At 35.2% G+C, this 19668-nt stretch overlaps 1 protein-coding gene across 4 annotated transcripts in view; it reads left to right on the forward strand.

Moving 5' to 3' along the window:
* The window catches only part of CSNK1G3 (casein kinase 1 gamma 3), a 72474-nt gene that overhangs the window by 35403 nt on the left and 17403 nt on the right, over nucleotides 1–19668 (forward strand). For all 4 annotated transcript variants that reach the window (XM_085305425.1, XM_085305426.1, XM_085305427.1 and 1 more), the window contains 3 exons: nucleotides 6770–6918; nucleotides 8019–8253; nucleotides 19476–19561. In XM_085305425.1, the coding sequence (XP_085161551.1) occupies nucleotides 6770–6918; nucleotides 8019–8253; nucleotides 19476–19561 (470 nt within the window). The remainder of the gene's footprint in view (nucleotides 1–6769; nucleotides 6919–8018; nucleotides 8254–19475; nucleotides 19562–19668) is intronic.

A 19668-nucleotide genomic window follows, 5' to 3' on the forward strand; every position in this document is an offset into this window, starting at 1 on the left:
ATGTATTTATCTACAAGACCTTTGAATTGAGAATCTTCATTTTTAATTAAAAAAAAAAGTTAAATCAGGATGTAAAACCTAAATGTTTCAAAATTCAGAGAGAATCTGCTGTTAGAGAAGTGTTAATCTGCAACTTTATACTCAAATGTTTTTTTTTACTGACCATGTCTGAATATGCAGTAGCATGTGGGAGTTTGTCACAGAATCACAGAATGGTTAAGGTTGGAAGGGACCTCTGGAGATCATCTAGTTCAAACACCCTGCTTAAGAAGGGTCACCTAGAGCACGTCGCAGCCGGACGGGTTTTGAATATCTCCAGAGAAGGAGACTCCAACCTTTCTGGGCACAACCTATTCCGTTTCTCTGTCACTCTCACAGTAAAGAAGTTCTTCCTCATATTCAGATGGAACTTCCTATGTTTCAATTTGTTCCCACTGCCTCTTGTCCTGTTGCTTGGTACCACTGAAGAGTCTGGCCCCATCCTCTTGACACCCTCCCTTATGGTATTTGTAGGCATTGATAAGATCCTTTGTCTCCTCCAGGTTCAACAGGCCCAGCTCTCACAGCCTTTCCTCATAGGGGAGGGTGCTCCAGCCCCCTGATCATCTTTTTAGCCTTATGTTGGGCTCTCTCCAGTAGCTCCATGTCTCTCTTGGACTGGGGAGCCCACAACTGGACATAGTACCCCAGATGAGGCCTCACCAGGGCTGAGTAGAWCAGCAGGATCACTTCCCTTGACCTGCTGGCAACAGTCTTCCTAATGCACCCCAGGAGACCGTTGGCCTTCTTGGCCACAAGGGCACACTTCTGGCTCATGGTTAACTTGTTGCCCACTAGGACTCCCAGGTCCTTCTCTGCAGAGCTGCTTCTCAACAAGTCAACCCTGAACCTGTCCAGGTGCATGGGCTTATTCCTTCCTAAGTGCAGGACCCTGCACTTTACATTTGAACTTCATGAGGTTCCTCTCCGCCCAACTCTCCAGCCTGTCCAGGTCTCTGTGAATGGCAGCACAGCCTTCTGATGTATCAGCCACTCCTCCTAGTTTTGTATGACACCTTTAGTATTTTACAATGAATTACCAAAAAAATGTTCCTTTGATCTGAGAGGGAACAGTGAGAATTCAAAGAGTTATAGCTCTAGAGATGAATTCATAGTTCACTCCTATCTTATTGCTTGGTGTTTAGCCTTTTTAAGGGAGGTGGTCATCTCTGTCTCTGAAAGACTTCACCGCAGGTGAAATACAGTGGCTATGTCTTTGGTTTCTATGTCTTTGGTTTTCTCACTTCATAATTTGCCCACGTATCTTGCTAATGATCATGAGTATAAACTCAAAATGAACTTTGAGCAACTTTGCATGGACACTACTTTAAGTGATATTCTTATGTTATTTGCAGAGTTTGCTCTTAAACTGAAAAGAGAATGCTGATTTTTTGCAATGCTGTTCTGCTTTTACTATTGCCTTTTGTTTAGTTTTCACTGGGGATGGTATATAGGAGAATAAGCAATAAGCAGTTATATGTATTTATGTGCATATATGCCTCTGTGTACGTGTATTTTAGTGTATGATGTCTCTATTAATACAGATCAGGTGATATTAAAACAATGTTCTATACTTAGTTTAAAAAATTTAGAACCACTTAAAATGCATCAGTTGTTTCATTAAAAGTTATCTGTTCATGTGCACTGTATTGTGTGCCCAGAGACTACTATGGTTCTGTAATCAATTGTTTGGGAAATAAGTGGCTTAATTTTGAGTTCCACTGCAGCTGGAATGTTTTGTTAACAGCAAGGCTAAGCTGTTGATATTATATCAATTAATGTGACTATGTTAATATTTACATTCAAAGGAATGTAAATTTGAGGCATTGTGGGTACCTATATACTTCACTATAGTGGTGTCGGATACAAAAAAGATACAAAAAGGGAAGTAATGTATGACTACCAACTTCCAAATGTATGATTACTAGTTCAAAACAGGAAAAAATACACATAACACAATACCTAATTTAGYAGGGTATATTTGCTTTATTGTTTTGATTCTACTCAAAAATAAGACTACAAAAAAATTCTGTGTAGTAAAATGATATATGTAATATACACCACAGATTATATATGGTGTGTATGTATATACAGACATGTGTATATATACATATGTAYGCCATATATTAGATGGTATATATCCTATTATATAGATGGCATATAGAATGTACTAAATATGGTATAAATATAGGTTAATAGATACACTATATATAAGATATAGTTGCTATAACATGTTATAAAGGAATTTTTATTCTATAGAGTGCTATGTGTGTATTATAAATATGGTATAGACAATTTATAATTTATGGGWTGTTATATAACATTAAATGTAATGTTCTATAGTGTTATGTAGAGTTGTACAGRTAGTCTAGGAATTATTTTAGAATATACTTCAAATGCTGTAATATTGTATARTGAATAATAGTACTTTGTCTTACTGTAAAAATACAGTAAGAAGTCTTTTTTGGGACTAGCTAATAATTAAAGTATTATTAATGAAAAAGACTATGCAGTAAAAGGATTAAATGACTATAATTATGATTATTTTCTCTTCAAACAGTGAATTTTTGGTTATGTGCAGGACCATATCAGAAATTGGAACTCAGTCAAGTATAGGGAGAAGACATTAAATTACCATTTCACAACTACTGCTTGCCTACATCTTCCCTGGAATGTCAGTTGACTTTTTCTCTATGTAATTCATTGAAGAATCTTTTTTTTTTTTTTTTTTTTTTGGGGGGGGGGAATTTTCCTCATGCTAATGACTTTTCAGAACTTACTGTAGGCAGTAGTGTTTATCAGTTCAGAGGCTACCTAGGTTGACAACTTTTTCTAACTTACCCTATCTTTCATGCAGTTTTATAAGATCTTACATGTAAAACTTTTTTGTGGGGAGAAAAACCTGATACTCTTAACTAGTAACATGTTACTACTTAATTTACTGTTCTTCTGGGGAGGCAGCAATGTGAAAAAAAATACAAATAACTGAATATTGTTAGGTTGGTGTTTTTAAGCAAAAAAAAAAGACAAACTTTCAGGAAAATTTTGAATTGTTAATATAAAATGATTACATGAACACAAGGAATTTTGGAAGTAAAACCCTATTTCTGCCTCTTAGAAATTAAGTTAATATGCTGAACATCAACCTTTTGGGAAATTCTGGAGTTTTTGTCTAATCAGAAAACAAATTSCTTCCTACAGGTAACCAGCATGTACTTGTAGAGATCAGTTGTAGAAATCTAAAAGTCCTCCTGACTTCCATATTTTAGAAGCCTTTTAAATATTTTTAAATATTATGAAAAAATACAGAACAGAGTTAATAGTAATAGTGGAGATGAATTCTTTGAGGATACTTCTGAGTGAGATGGCTTTAAAAATCAAGATTTTAAGAGTAGAGATTCTCAGAATATACCCTTGTACTATTAAAGTGTTTTTCTTTCTTCAATCTCATGTTCCTTTTTTTCCTATCTGTACCCTTGGGCTGTTGATTTGGGACTTGTTTCTGATTGTTGGGTAGCTTAATTCAGTGCTGCACACCACTCAATTTCTGGGTATAATTTCTCTGTACCAGAAAAAAGAGACGTAAAAATTGAATTCTATGATTATGGTATCCCTTTATATACGTGTGTGTGTGTGTGTATGTATACCTTGTCTGAACCATTATCTGCTAACTAGGGATTTATTTATTTATTTATTTATTTATTTATTTTTGAAGAAAAAGGACAACCAGTAGTAGTATCATGTTCTGATGTAATCTGAATTCCTTTGTAGGAATAAGCATGTAATAAATGTGTTAGTCTATCTGGAATGGGTATAATTATGCATGTTAAATATATTGGTATTGATATAATTGTACATTTTTAAACTAAACATAAGCTATAGTCTTCAGCAATGGAATGGTTAAGCTGGCTGAGGTTCTAATGGAAAGGATGTAGGAAAAGATGAAAAAGTAATTATAAAATGCTGATTTCCTTGCTTTTGTATTGCTAAACAGTAAGTATTTTTTACCTGCAGATGAATGGATACAATTACATATACATGCTTTAAGTATACGTAGCACTGTAATAAGGTATGAAAACATTGAGGCCTGATGTACCTCAAAGAAAACACTGAAAATTAGAGATGTTTTTATATTTAAACTTCAAYTTGACCTCCAGAGAAAGAGGATGTCCAGTGTTTCATTGGGCTGCTCTGAAAATAGTTTTTGTAGTTATGTACAAAACAGTTTTGTAATGATGGATACCATAGAAAAGCCACCATGAAAGGAAAGAAGTTTTCCGAGTTGGATTTGATTAGCTACAGTAAATAAGACATAGAGGATATGTACTGAAGAGCAAAAAAACCTGAATAGCTAGCTTCACATTAACTGAACAGCACCTAGTCAATCTGCTGAATGAGGAAAAGGTCCTGTGCATGTGAGGAAGTGTGCGCACAGAGCTGATGGTATCAAGTTATTTTTAATTATAATCTTATAATGCATATGTTTGAAAAAGCAAAATTAAAACTGGGTGATAAGTCTTTAATTTGAGATTTTTGAGTGCCTGTCTACTTAAGGTAGGTATTTATATAAAATTATAAATAATCTGATATCAGTTTTTGGAATGGTCAGGCTGGTTGTGGTACTGGTAAAGTGAAAATGTACACACAATTGTACAGGTAGGGCAAGATGTTGATCTTGGCCTAATAGTGAATATAGTGTTTCAGAATTTTAAGAATGCTTCTAGTCCTTTGATGTCTGCGTTCTGTCAAATGTTCCTCTAATAAAATGGGTGATCCTRTGTGCAACACTAACTTAAAATGATAGTTGGTTATGTCTATATTAGAAATTTAGTTATTTTGTTTAGCTATGCCAGGAGAAGCTTATTGTGTGGACATGTTTATTGTACTTCTGTTCAGGGAAGATGACAGAAGGAATTGTTTCAGGTAACATGTAGTAAGCTGTGCCCGTAAGGAAAGCTTTGCTCCTTTATGCCAGTGGCTGAGTGGGTAGTGAGGATATTTTTCAGTTCAATATGTGATTATTAGCCTTTCAAATTTCAAGGAAAATTATGGTCTCAAGATCGCCAGTTGTCTGAAGAAACCTGTACCATAAGTATGTATTCCTGTCAATGTTTCTGGAATAGTGCCATAAAAAAATCTCATAGTCAAAAATCAATTATTTGTAGACACAATAGCACAGCCTCTCTATATTTTTTTRTAGCTTTAATGCAAAGCAAACTACCACAATATCTTAAAGCACAAAGCAGTAGGTGTTATGACGTTTTTACTTTTATATTAAGAAATGTTAATGTTGCACTGCAAGAAAAGGTGCCAGGATGACAGGTCACATTTTAGACTCCGTTTATTCTAGAATTTAAGTATTATCATAAATATTTTCTGACCTATTCCAAATGTAAATGACTAGATTGTTTCTAAAATGATGTAAAATCAGTGATTAAGACTATTTAAATAACTTTTAAATTTAAAAATTTGTATTTAACTGTATCCAGAGGTTGAAAACAAAGGTAGCTTTTACCTTAAGTTTGCTCTTTCCCTTCTAGGTAGATGTATTCCTACCTGTTCACACAAAGTCAGATTGTTACCTTAACATATGGGGGATATTTTTGTTCATTTGTATTTGGAAAGGCTAAGTGATGTTTTATTCTGAACTTAAGTTTTATTTTCATTACAAAGTTAAAATGTACATGGCTAAAGCTTAATTTATATTTGTTAACATAAACTTTAAATAGTTTTCAATAGAACACATTTTCATCTTAAACTGTTTTAACATTTAACAGTAATTGAACTTAATGGATTGTGTCTGAACAGCATGGGCTCAATTTTGAAATGAATCTAAGAATTCAAAATGAGTTGCTGATGTGATACTTTAAAAGTGGGTTCAGGGTGAATTTTTGATCACAGATTGCCCTTAAGACTTCTGAAAATCTCCCTTGTTATCTGTTCTTACACATTTAAAAATCGGTCCTTCAAACGCTTTTAAATAAATCGACCAGTCTACCCTATATTCTATTAGAAATCTATGTATATATATTTTAAAGTTCAACTCTGTTTAGATTTTTAGTGAACTAATTCAGATTTAAGAAAAATGTTTTTATTATGTTCTGTCTAAATAGAAATGAAAAGTAGTGGTGGAGKAGAAGACAAGGAAGGTCTTCCTATGCAAATTTAAGGAGAAAATACTTGTATTTGAAAAATAGTAATATTAACAAGTGATGACTGTAAGAGCTTGTCATCAACAGCATTTTCATTTTAATTATGCATGTAAAACTTAATGTCTCATTTTAAGTGTTTTCCTCTTTGCACTACATAAATTAAAATCAATACCTTTTAACTTACCAGTGCTTTTGAGGAGTCATTAATCTATTGAATTTTTAAATGATTTTTATTGGTGATGTCTTTATTCTTGAATGTAGCGTTGTCAGTCCTATTTTACAATTTCTTTTGTGAAAGGGTACTTATTTAAAAACAATCTCAATGTTTTTATAATCCTGTTTCAATCTATCCTTTCAAAAACTAATGGATGGGTTCTGATTTTTTTAAAAAACTTTAAATCTTTCACAAGCCAACCAGTTTTCAGAAAAAACAGTTATTGAAACTGATACTACCTTCATTACTCCTGCGTACCTGTAATTTTTTATGTAAGAAAAGTATTTTTAACTTCAAATCAGGTAAGAATTTTATGTTCATTAATCTTAACCCTTTATAATTGTATTTTCTCTTTCTTTTACAGATGGAATACCCCAGGTTTATTATTTTGGCCCATGTGGCAAATATAATGCCATGGTGCTAGAACTACTGGGACCTAGTTTGGAAGATTTATTTGATTTGTGTGATAGGACATTTTCTCTTAAAACTGTTCTTATGATAGCCATACAGTTGGTAAGTTAAATCCATGCATGTTAATTTAGAATAGTAGATAAGTTTTTAAAACGCACATTTGACTTATTGAAGATCTGTATTTTTCATGTTTTAAATTGCTGTTAGTGGTATTTCAGTCTTCTAAAGAGCCTGTGGTAGACAGTTTTAACAGGAAGACCTTACATACATTGCTTTCCTTACCCTTTTGTAAAAGCATTTGGATGATGGGATACTTAATGTTTTTTCAGGGTGTTCTCAAATATAGAGAAAAAATTTCAGAAATACTAAGATGGTACAAATTACTCAATGCAGAACTTTTCAGAGTTTTTTGGAGCATTTCGTGGTATGCTTTTTCACATCARTAGAGAGATGCAAAGCTTTGCATGCTTACTTTGGTGCAATACGTTTCAGTAGGTCTTTCTGAAATATTAAAGATCAGAGCCACCTCTTCTCTAAATAGTGGAAGAGTTCTTCCTCATGAAGAGTAAAAGTATTGTCTATTTAAAACAGTTTAATTGGATAACAGAAAGGTCTGAGACTAGCATTCAGATTATTTACAGTGTTTATAAATAGTTCGTTTTTAAACCTTAAATCATCACAKATCTAAGTCATCATTAATAATTCCTGTTCCTTTCCAAATCCATRAAACTTTGATAGAAAGTGACACACCTAGAAAGAAGTTCTATATTGGTGACTTCCTAGTGCTTCTTTAGTTTGATATCTGTAATGAATTATAGATCTACATGGAGCTTTGCTGCTTACAGCTTGATGATGTAATTTCTGGTTATAGTTTTAATATGCACAGAAGCTTGCTTTGAAGCTAGTTCTCCAAGAAGGTCAGGTTTTGTAACTTAACGTTGTATAGTAATTCATGTATGACTTCAAGCATAAAGAGTTTTCTGTACGTGGTGTAGTGTATCTACTCAAGGCACAGGTGCTGTTTTCATAAACTTTAACTGTGAGTTACTATGTTAAGAGCAATACCCTTTGATTTTAAGGTGAAGAGGGTAATGCCCTCTAAATATAAAGCTAATGTAGAAATATTTAGCTTCTACCACAATTTCATGTGGCAATCTGAAGCTTAAACTAAACTTTCTGTCGTTTTCTCCTTTTTATTAAAGATTTCTCGTATGGAATATGTCCATTCAAAGAACTTGATTTACAGAGATGTAAAACCCGAGAACTTCTTAATAGGACGACCTGGAAACAAAACCCAGCAAATTATTCATATTATAGATTTTGGTTTGGCAAAGGAGTATATAGATCCAGAAACAAAGAAGCACATACCATATCGAGAACACAAGAGCCTTACAGGAACAGCTAGATACATGAGTATAAATACACATTTAGGAAAAGGTACGTGTGCTTTTTAAGTGCAGAAACAAGAATTCAACACCTGTCATATTTGTGTGAAATCATCCTGTTTTCAAGTTGTAATTTTTATCAAGAATCTGTAGTCATTAAGAATCAAAGTTTCCTATACTGTGCAAAATTATAGTTCAGCCTCATTAAAATACCATTTATGTGGGATAAAGGTACTTTGGGTTTCTAATCATCATGGTCATGTCTCAGCAAATAACTATAGTATTTTCAGTAGATATATGTAGAAGAGGAGGTGTGTTTTTGTTTATCATAACATCTTCACGTTAGAGATATCCCAAGTTTTTTTAAAAAAAGTAAACTAGTCAAATCACTGCATGGTAATGACTAAATAGAATGCTGTTTGAATCAGTGATAATGCTATACAATGCTTATAATTCAAAAGTACTTCATGTTAATATGGCAGATGTGAAACCATTCACTTTTTCCTAATTGAAATAAGAGATTTTATCAATAAAATCAAACAGTTGTAGCTTAAATAGTGAGCTACTGTAGCTGAAGAAATTAAGTTAAAAGAATATATGGTTTATTTTTATCTATTTTTCATAATACAGTTTTCAGATTCCCTAAAGAGGCTAATCATGTACACATGTTCAGCCTTTATCCCTCTTTTAAAAAGAATTTGAGTTACCTTGTCTAAAGGCACAATTCTATACTTAATATGAGACTTTTTCTATTTCTGCTTATTCTTTTCAGTTCAAAATTTATACTTTTGTGATAGGAGAACAGAAATTGCTCTGAGTTCCCACTTTAGTCTCAAAATAAATCAGAATGAAAAACCTGTCTTTCACTTTCACAAATGCTTATACTGGCTTCAAATATGCCTTTTCTACAAAAATGTGGAAGGAAGTGTATTCACTTAGTGTTAAGTGTTTCGTGGCAAATATAGAGCCTTATTTACAACATGGCCTTCAATAGCACTTTAGTGTAGTAAACTTGGGAAATTTGCAGTATCACCAGGCAAGTTAAAGAATGCAGAGCTCTTTTAAAGTAAACAAAAAATGCAGATGTTCAAAATAGTCAGAGAGAACACTTCAAGTACGTACCTTTAAATTGATGGTGGAGAGGTAATTTTTTTTGTTGACTATTTCAAAGGATATTGATTTAAAATGGCCAGAGATTACTTTCTCATTTTAAATGTTTTGGATTGTATCACCTGACTTTCATCTCTGCATCCTCTGGCTACTTTATTTTTTTTTATAAATATAGCTGAAGGGTTTCATTTTTATGTGCAAATCAATTCTGCTATACAGGCCAGACTTCGTCATGAACTAGTCTTGCTTTCTCCCTCAGATTCCCRAAGCAGCCTCAAATTTCTCCATTAAGTAGGGAGAAAGAGACAAGTATGTGTGTGCCTATATTAGATATCCAAATATAAGATCAGCTTTATTTATCACTGAATCGGACAATTGCTGAAAGGCCATCTAATTAAGTCTAGTAAGGTTGTAATTACATGCTGTTCTTCACCTCCATCTAAGCAGGAAGCATCTKCAGGGGCTGGTTAACTTCCTTAAATGTATATTCAAAGGGAAAGTTCTAAAAATAAGATAAAATACTAGTTGCTTCCCTTTTTAAAGGTGGGAATTTTTACTTTTCTGCTATCTTTCAGTTTTTTGGAGTTGCTTCTATAGTGAGTATTAAAAGATATTTGAAATTTTTACTGAATGGCTGAAACAGGTAAATCCTGGTGTTTACACACATTTAACGCTTGTCAAAAACCATTTATGGAATATAACTGAGTATTGTGAAAAGTAACTGAGACTCTTGGCTCTAGGAGCATTTTGGAATATAGCTTGTTAGCATACTAAATGGTTTTATATGTAATGAAACATCTGTGAAACAGTTATCCGTCTTTTAAAAAGACTATGGCCTTTGTATGTAAGCAGAAGCTAATCAACATAACTAAGTTTAATTGCCCCATATTGTAATTGAGCTGATAACATGAGATAGTGAGAAATATTTTCTGTTAGCACRCAGGCTGAGTTTTGGTAATTTGGGATTTTTTGTCATCAATCTTCCAAACTTCTTTTTCTGCTGATCAAAATTGATTCAGGAAACATCCTTCAAATAAGCACCATATGAAGAAAGTGGTTGACATGAGCAAAAATGCTGAGCACTAGCAGGGCCTCAGTGATTCACAACTTTGACTTTCAGGTAATCAAATAGTTCTGGTTTTCATATGTAGATTCCATGACAGTCTGTCCTTCTCCAAGATTTTCACCCTCCGGAATATATCAACATTTAAGGTAGTTTTCCACTCAATTCKTCACTTATAAATATCGCTTTTAATTAAAAAAAAAACTTTATAAAATAGGATGAATAGTGAAAGATGTTAATGCACATTTTCCATAGCATTTGAAAAATTCAAAAAAATTTTTGAATACAGAATTAAAGGTGCAATTTGTCATGTTATGCCRTGTTAGAAGTTTGTAGTTTTAAAGAATGCTTACTAGTATTCATTCTAAGTAGTTTATTCTTTGTGTTTAAGTAGAATGCAGTGGTAACAAGTTTTAAGAATTTAGAATTTTTAATAGCTTATTTGAATTGATGGAAGTGAATTTTACAAGAAGTTATGTACCAGCTTACTGTAAATTTGGGTGATGGTGTAGAACTCACAGTGCAATAGCAGATTAAAAGTTGGGCCACTTAAGATGATACTTGCCTCTAAAAGGAAGGTTTCAGGGCCTGTAGTAGTCATGGGGAGGAAGACCAAATGGCTGATGAAGAAAGTTACAAACACCTATTGCTCTCAGCATTAGATAAAATTARCAAACCTTGAATTCAGTTTATTGAAATTAGACTACGCTGTGGCCAGTCGTGTTTCAGGGGCTGCTTAGTGAACCATTCAGTTATCCCTAGCACATACCCTAGCAAGAATTTCAAGGTGTGAGGAGGAAGTCAGATTCTCTTCAACTGGTCTGACTTTCCTCTTCCACAGCAGGTAAGCTGAAGTCTCTGAAGAGATTTGGCTTGAAACTTGTTACTTCAGAGCTGATAGCATCTTTGCTTTCAGATATCTAGCTGTGTATGTGAAGGAGGGAAATGTTTCCTTATCTCAGCTGATACTTCAGAGTATCAGAATATTATTCTTACTATTTTGTGCTTCTTGAAGTGCTCATTTGGGGCTCAGAAAATGTCTCAAAATTGAAAGCTATTCAGCCTCTATTTCAGTAGTAGTCAGTTTGAAGATCAACATGCACATCTGCCATAGCATCATGGCCACTGTAGGTTCACCATTACAAAAGTGTTTGGAGACCCTTGGCAATTAAAGGAAAATTCCATTAGTGGGCCACTACTCCTCTTAACAGATGCAGAGTGGAAAATGTTTTCTGCTTTCCCTCTACATTAAATTACTACTTTGTTCATCTAATATTTATTAGCGGTGATAGTCATGACCTGAAATTCATTATAGTTTTTTGCTATTGTGTTCAGGTTATATAAAAGTAGTATTTTTTCTTTTTTAGTTGAACTATTTCTGCAAAGATTTTGAAAYCTTTTCTGAAGACTGGCCTAGCAGAAAACCTTTTGGCCTTTTACCCACACTGGAAGTGAAATATAGTATGACAACTTTATTTCAGCAGTTACTTTGGTGTTTGAAATAAACTTATTTTAATGCTTCCACAATATTTACTAGAGTGCTACAATATATTTATGAGYGCAATTATGACAAATTTCTCACTGTTGCAGAAGTCTTGTCAGCATTGTTTAGTGGGTTTTGAACTTCTTGACCAGAAGCAGTTCCTAAATTCAAATAGATATAGAAGCATATTTCTAGTATTTGGGTGTAATGAAGACTCTTCTCATCCACTCACCATCCAAGAAATGTTTAAATATGAGACTAGGACCTCAATATGCTTATATACAAGTATAATACAAGGATGTTTAAAATAGTAACTCAGCTATTTTGTCATATTTGCTAGATCTATTGTTTTTCACCAGATAAAGATTTTCCAGACTGCACTGTATGTATGCCATGTTAAAGACAAACAACTTTAAGATCAGAAGTGATTTTTCATACTAACAAAGTATAAATAAGATAACACAATAATKTTTAAAGTCAAACAAGCTTTAATCATTCTTAAATAAACTACCTCTCACCTTCCCTTGTACCATTTAATAAAATAAAACTTAAAACTGATAATTAAATGGAGAACAATTGAACTTTGAAGGGWTTACATATTTGATATTACAGTGGAAACCTAATAAATGACATTTCCCCTAACCCCAGGGAGAGTCTTTTCCACTCCTTAGGCAGAATGTTGTTTGCTRTTTGCATGTTTTTATTTTTCATTTAATGGTACCTTAACCATTAAAACAGCCTGTGTGGAAGTTCTGCCAAATTTAACTGYAGTGTCATGGATACGTCTGTACCTCTCAATTGTGATACAAAACCGAGAATATGTGTAGGTATATACTAACACCTCTGAGTGAGTAGCTGTGACAAAGCTAATACTCTTTAGCAGCAAGTCTCACTTCACTGTGGTATGCCTCCTTCTCAAAGATATMGGAAGTTCTTAAATGTAAGCAGAAAAAGCGAGTCTGAAACCTTAGGATTCTCTCCGTTCACAGCAATGAGTGAGCCTGAAACTTCAGGTCACTTCATTCAGAGCAGTGGATCCTCTATCAAGTGGACAGTGAGGTGGATTGAGGACTGGCTGAAAAGCAGAGCTCAGAGGGTCATCATCAGTGGCGTGGAGTCCAGTTGGAGGCCTGTGGCTAGTGGCGTCCCCAGGGCTCAGTGCTGGGTCCCGTCCTGTTCAACTTTTTCATCAGTGACCTGAATGAGGGGATGGAGTGTCTCCTCAGCAAGTTTGCTGAAGATACCAAACTGGGAGGAGTGGCTGACACACCTGAGGGCTGTGCTGCCATTCAGAGAGACCTGGACAGGCTGGAGAGYTGGGCRGAGAGGAACCTCMTGARGTYCAACAAGGGCAAGTGCAGAGTCCTGCACCTAGGGAGAAATAACCCTAGGCACCAGTACAGGCTGCGGGCTGACCTGCTGGAGAGCAGCTCTGCAGAGAAGGAGCAGTGCTCTGGGAGCGCTGGTGGATGACAAATTGACCATGAGCCAGCAATGTGCCTTTGTGGCCAAGAAGCCCAGTGGTCTCCTGGGGTGCATTAGGAAGAATGTTGCCAGTAGGTTGAGGGAGGCGATCCTGCCCCTCTGCTCAGCCCTGGGGAGGCCTCGTCTCAAGTACCGTGTCCAGTTGTGGGCTCCCCAGTGCAAGAGAGACATGGAGCTACTGGAGAGAGTCCAGCGTAGGGGTACAAATATGATCTGAGGGCTGGAGCACCCTCCCCTGTGAGGAAAGGCTGCGAGAGCTGGGCCTCTTCAGCCTGCAGAAGAGAAGACTGAGAGGGAATCTTATCAATGTGTACAAGTACCTGAAGGGAGGGTATCAAGGGAATGGGAGCCAAACTCTTTTCAGTTGTCCTGTGTGACAGGACAAGAGGCAATGGGCAGAAAYTGAAGCACAGGAAGTTCCGCCTGAAGGTGAGGGGGAATTTCTTTGCTGTGAGAGTGATGGAGCCCTGGAACAGGTTGCCCAGAGAGGTTGTGGCGTCTCCTTCTCTGGAGATCTTCGAGGCCCACCTGGACGCAACCCTGTCTACCATACCCTAGGTGACCCTGCTTGAGCGGGGAGATTGGACAGGATGATCTCCAGAGGTCCCTTCCAACCTTACAGATTCTATGATTTCCTGGATGATGGAGAACTATTAGTTGTATCTCATAGATCTCTAATGCACTATATAAATGAGACTTATTTTTATGAACACTTAACTATATAAATGAGGCTTTTATTTTTACGAACTCTCTAGGTTTTGTGTGGAGTTTGATTTTTGTATGTTCTGTGATTGCCTTTTAAAAGTGTAAGATTTAATTCATGGAGCAGAACATACTGAATGCTGAATCTAGATAAGTGCTGTTGCCCTTTCGATATTTCTCTATTTCTCTGTATTGTTGAGACTGCRATATAGTATATGCTTAACCCTATCTGAAAATAGGGTTCTGAGATTTTTTTGGGGGGGGCAATATTTTCAGTCTGAAGGTATTTCCTCCAACAACTTGAATGATAGCAAAACTAACGTGTATTATAGCTTCTTGACCCCCCAGGGTGTCAGCTGACTTGTGAAAAATCAGTACAATTTGACTAAGAGGTTATCAGATTCAGATTCTTTTATAGATTGATCTAAAGTACATGTTCATTAAACCCTAACTTGATCTACAGTATTACAGGAGAATGTTCTCCTTTCTTCAAAACTATCTTTGAAGATCCAGAGCATTTATCATAGCAAGTACGTAGTAACTGACAAGACTTTAAATGGCTGCATATGTTTTTACAGAAATAATAAGGCCTGATCTTGAGGTGCATGTAGAAGATGACATATAGTTACTAAGCATTCTGTAGCTAATTTTCAAWTTTTTTTGTTCCAAAAATATGCATTTGATCACGTGCTGTGTACTAAGCTGGGTAGTTTGAATCCTGGATGGGAGTTTTCCCATATCTGGAAAAATAAGGTGGCTTTATTCAGATATCTGTTTGAACGAGGCAGATATTCCACAGTCCTTGTCATCATGTGACTGGTTCTCTTGCGTTCATGAAGTAATCTCTTGGGTGTAAAGTTATTTCGTGCTTCTTTTCCTGCTCCCTTTTTCAGGAAGGGAGAAGGAGATCCCAGAAARCGGGTTCTGACTAAAGAAGATAAAGTCTGCCTCTAAAAATTCTAGGTTATTTTATATTTGCTGAAAATCTAAATGTATAGAATTGTTTTGGGATTTTGGTGATTACTGATGTTTCCATAATATTAGAAAGATAGTATACTGTATTTTTCTGCTTATTTAGTAGCCGTTTGATTACAGGAAGCTTAGTCGCGTGAAGCTGTGTAATTGCTATAAAATGAGTATCTTTAATGTCCTCTGAGGGGACAGCACGTGCATATATCTTTGGTTTTATTGGTTTATCTTGGTAGTACATAATTATTGAAAAGGAGGTTAATTGTCTTGTAATAAATGGCTGAAAYTCTTTTGGGAATAAAACAATTTTGCTCTATAATGGTAACTGAAAGGCCAAATGAAGCCTTGTTTTTTTAAAACAGTGATTCTCTTCAAAGAACTTAAGAGGGCAGACCTATCATTTAAGATTATTAGACCTGCCTTATGTTCTAGGTTTTAAATCAATTTTCTAAAGACTAAGCTTTTCTGAAGGCCAGAACAACAAAGATAATTCTACATTGGATCAATTTTAATGYATTTCTAAGTATAGCTTTGTTCACAGTGCATGTCTGCACTCAAAATTATTAGCTTAAATTCTAGTGATGCTTGGAAGAAATATTTCCTGTACTTGTAGACTGTGCTTTGAAGTCATGGCCATCCRGGAGTCCTAGCAACTTTTTCTCGCCTCTGAAGTGGTAATTCTRGGAGGAGGACCTTTTCCAGACTTAAGGCCAGCATAGGAGGTTTGCTAGTCTCCTTCTCTTATCCACTCAATCATCWCCTGACCTCAGGGACCTTAGGCCAAAGAGCAGGGTAGACTCAAGAGCTGACCTCAGATGCAACAGTATCCTGTACRGGGCTAATGCAAAGGAGTGGTATGGCAAGCAGAATAAGAGTTACGTGGAGTGTTGTGCTATGAATAAGGGTTGACAGATGTGGCTTGTAAGCAGCAAATGGGGTTGAAAATTTTAGARTATGGTTATGTTTTTATTGCAGGGATTTTATTATTTTTAGTAATTAAAATACTGTTTTTCTTATTCCTTAAAAGTTAATTTGGCTTTATGCTTAAGTAGCTTCAAAGTCATGTTCTTACCATCAGGACATGTTGCCACAGTGAAATCAATATGCTTGAAGTGAATGATAATAGTTATTTAATGTTATTGTTTAGATAAGTATCTCTGAAATGAACACTGAATCTTGGTCCACTTTTGGATAAGCATTAGCTGAACAGTCTTTTTCTATGTAAAGTCAGAAAATTCTTAATTGTATATAACCGTGCTTCCAGTATGCATTGCTTTGAGGTTCTAAGTGACTAAGATGAAAAAATTCAAATTCAACATTTGCTAATAAATTGCTTTGCTCCCTTAAAGGTATAAGTTAAGATTTTTCCTTGAAGTTTGTATTTTTCCTTATGGAGCAGTGCAGYATGCAATGTGTGCTTATGGTAAAATTAGCATATAACTTTGCTTTTTAATTTAAAATGACCTTGTTAAGATGCTGTTGTGTTGTTATTGCATAGAGTCATACTGTTTTGAATAAGACTCCACGTTATCGCTGAGTGATAATTTTTAAACTTAGTTTTGCTAAGCTTCTCTAGACTTGCAGTTCAGCTCATGTAGATAACCACTAGCCCTCTGTTCTATGATTACAATAAAGAGCCTGTGTATCAGGCCATATAATCACCTCAGTACCAATATTGTGCTTTCTSTTCATCCAAACAGATAATAAGTTTCTACTGTTTCAGCATTCTGATAGCAAGCAGTAGAACACTTCCTTTGGAGGGGAAATACAGTGCTTATAATAAATGTATAGTGAAGACTGTATGTCTTGGCTTGTGTTATGGTTCCTTTACCACAAAGGGTAATTTCTGCATATGGCCTACTGAATGAGGTTCTAGTTCTGATTAAACTTGACCTACCTGAATTAAGATAATTATTTTGTCTGTATTTTGTGAGCTAAATAGTGGGTAGCCAATCAGTGTCTGTAGTGTGTAGCTGGCCTCAAGTGAGTGTCCTTGAGACAGAGGATTTTGTATTCCCTCAAACCTTATTTTCTATTTGCCATCTTATGATCGTATTATCTTTTAGGCAGCAGATCCTCTCAGTCTCATTAAACTGTGATGCACTAGGATCAGTGTACGTCAGCAGCTCTTCCTCCAACTGATGCTTGAAATCCTTTTGTCTACCAGTTAGTTCACTCTTTTTTTTTTTTTTTTTTTGAGTTGTCATTGAGACCCTTAATAGTAATAAACTTTGGGTTTCCTGTTTCTCAGGTTTACTGTGGGATGTTCCATCCTATAGGAAAGGATACTTGATTGTTTATCACTCTGAAGGGATCAGTGAAGGACTCTTAAGTGTATTCTGAATAATCCACACAAAATGGGAATATTAAGAAAAAAATGATTTCTTATAGCAGAATCTTGAGAAAGCATTGTGAATGGCATATCMTAGAGACAGTTTGACTACAGAAGTGTCTCAAACTATCATGCAAAAACCCCTCTTAATTGGAAATCATTTCAGGATAATGATTAAAAGTTTCTCCTTGATGAGGAAGCTCTTGATGAAGGAGCAGTGGCTCAAAAATAACAAGCCTTTAAAAGGAAAACAGGTTAACTTTTTCATCAGCATGACCTGTAGAAATTAATGCAGAGGAGAGGAATTATTTTCCCTTAGCAAAGACCAAATAGAGCTTTCTGGTTTCTTTTTGTGGACTATACTTTAATACTGTTCACAGACCTTTGACTGCGCTTCTCACACATTATACTTTGCTACCATCTCCTTGCAACCAGTGAACTGTCTTACGTAAAACATGTTCRTGTTGGATTGTATAAAATTTGTTATGAGCAGTGTTCTTTAAGTGGTCAATGTCTCCATATCCACCTCATCTCATGAAGAGCACAGGGTTCCACAAAGCAACTGGAGTTAACACTTCCATCACATACTGAAATCYATCAGACATGGAAATCTAATATTAAATTCCTGCTCTCTCCTCATGGATGCATTAGCATGACACTTAGGCAGTATGAAGCAGCAAATGGGATGTTGCATGGTTAGCAGAGAAATTCAGAGAAGACCGGGTTGTCTGGTGGGTGCTYGATTTGAGACAGGACAGCATCAGTGAGTGTTGGCAAGGGAACTGAAAGCATGGTGAAGAATAAAGGACAACCGMGTGCAGAAGAAGCATGTCATGTGACTGGCAGATGTGTGATGAAGTGAGGGGTTCTAGTCCATGCTCTGAATTATTGTACATTTTACTGTTATTTCCTTAATCATTTGTTAGTATGTGTTTACCTAGTGTTCGAGTGTGACCAAGATAGGGCTAGAAAACAGGAAGAAGTAAAACTGCTGTTAATACTGAGTTAAGAATTGTTGTTCGGGTGCAGTGTATTTACTGTAACATTTTGAGTTGATTGGATCAAGACTAGATTGGCTTTGTTGAACTTTGTGTTTCAAAATGTAACAAATGGTTTTTCATCTGCTTTTCTACTCTTTCTCTCCCTGTCAAGGTGTAGTCATTTTATTTTTGTGAAAATGCTGAATAGAGGAATGTTAATATTTGGGTTTTATATCTTCTGTTAGGGAAGGTGTTAGAGGGAAGTAATGCCCCTTAGTACCRAACGTAACATACTAATTCCTCTTTCTACAGCAGTACACAATGAAGTAGGTTGATAATGTGAAATGTTTGTTACTAGTTCTTTAAAGACCTTGACTATTGTGTCTATTTCATTGAGAATTCCTAAGTATATTAGATTTTATTTAGAATTAATATGAATACACTTTGAATACATTGCATTGTTACTTTACTGTTTCATAAAGCTTCTCTAAGTTTTTTTTTTTTTTTTCAAGGACTTCAACCAAAATCTGAATTCTGGTTGAATGACTACCCCTCAGGACTGCAGACAAATTAATTTTGTGCCAAAGTTTCTTACATAACTTAGCTTTAAGTCAGCTATATCTGAGAACAGGCTGTATGTACGTGCCTGATGGATGCTGCTTTTTGATCAAATAATAAGTGGTCTTGGTCATCTTCAGAAGACCTTCAGCTTACTTARAAATCCCATAAAGGAGTGCAGAGAAATGTACAGTCTTTTCTGTGATTTTTATAGAGGAAAAGTGTATTCAGTTAAAGTGGATTTGGAACAATTTAAGAAAAGAACTAACATGAAAATTGATAATGTAATGCAATTGGGTATGTAAAAAGTCAAAGCATAGTGTAAAATCAGAGCAGTGTTTTACACCATGATTTRTTTAAAGTACTGTTAATGAATATACCAGCAGTCTGCATCTGCATTTTCTGTTTTAGCTCTGTTCTTGATGGCACATCAAAAAGCAAACAAATAAAAACAAAAAAACCCTAACAAATGCTCRGTTTAATTTCAAGTACTTTATATCTTCAAATTGCTTTTATGTGATTTGAAAGGTAATCTTGTTAATGTAAAATTCTGCAGATTTATTGTCCTAATAATATTTGGATTTTGTTTCAGAGCAAAGTAGAAGAGATGATTTGGAAGCTTTAGGTCATATGTTTATGTATTTTCTCAGAGGAAGCCTTCCATGGCAAGGTTTAAAGGTAGTGATTTTTTTTTTGATATCTTTCCTGATTTCAGATCATCAGCTTTTTTTGGCATGATCTTTTTCTTTGGGAAAGTTTGTCTGCAAATTGTATGAATTCAGAAA

Source organism: Rhea americana, unplaced genomic scaffold (genome assembly GCF_003343005.1).
Source record: "Rhea americana isolate MKP2758 unplaced genomic scaffold, rheAme1 scaffold_22, whole genome shotgun sequence".
In the NCBI taxonomy this organism is placed as follows: Eukaryota; Metazoa; Chordata; class Aves; order Rheiformes; family Rheidae; genus Rhea; species Rhea americana.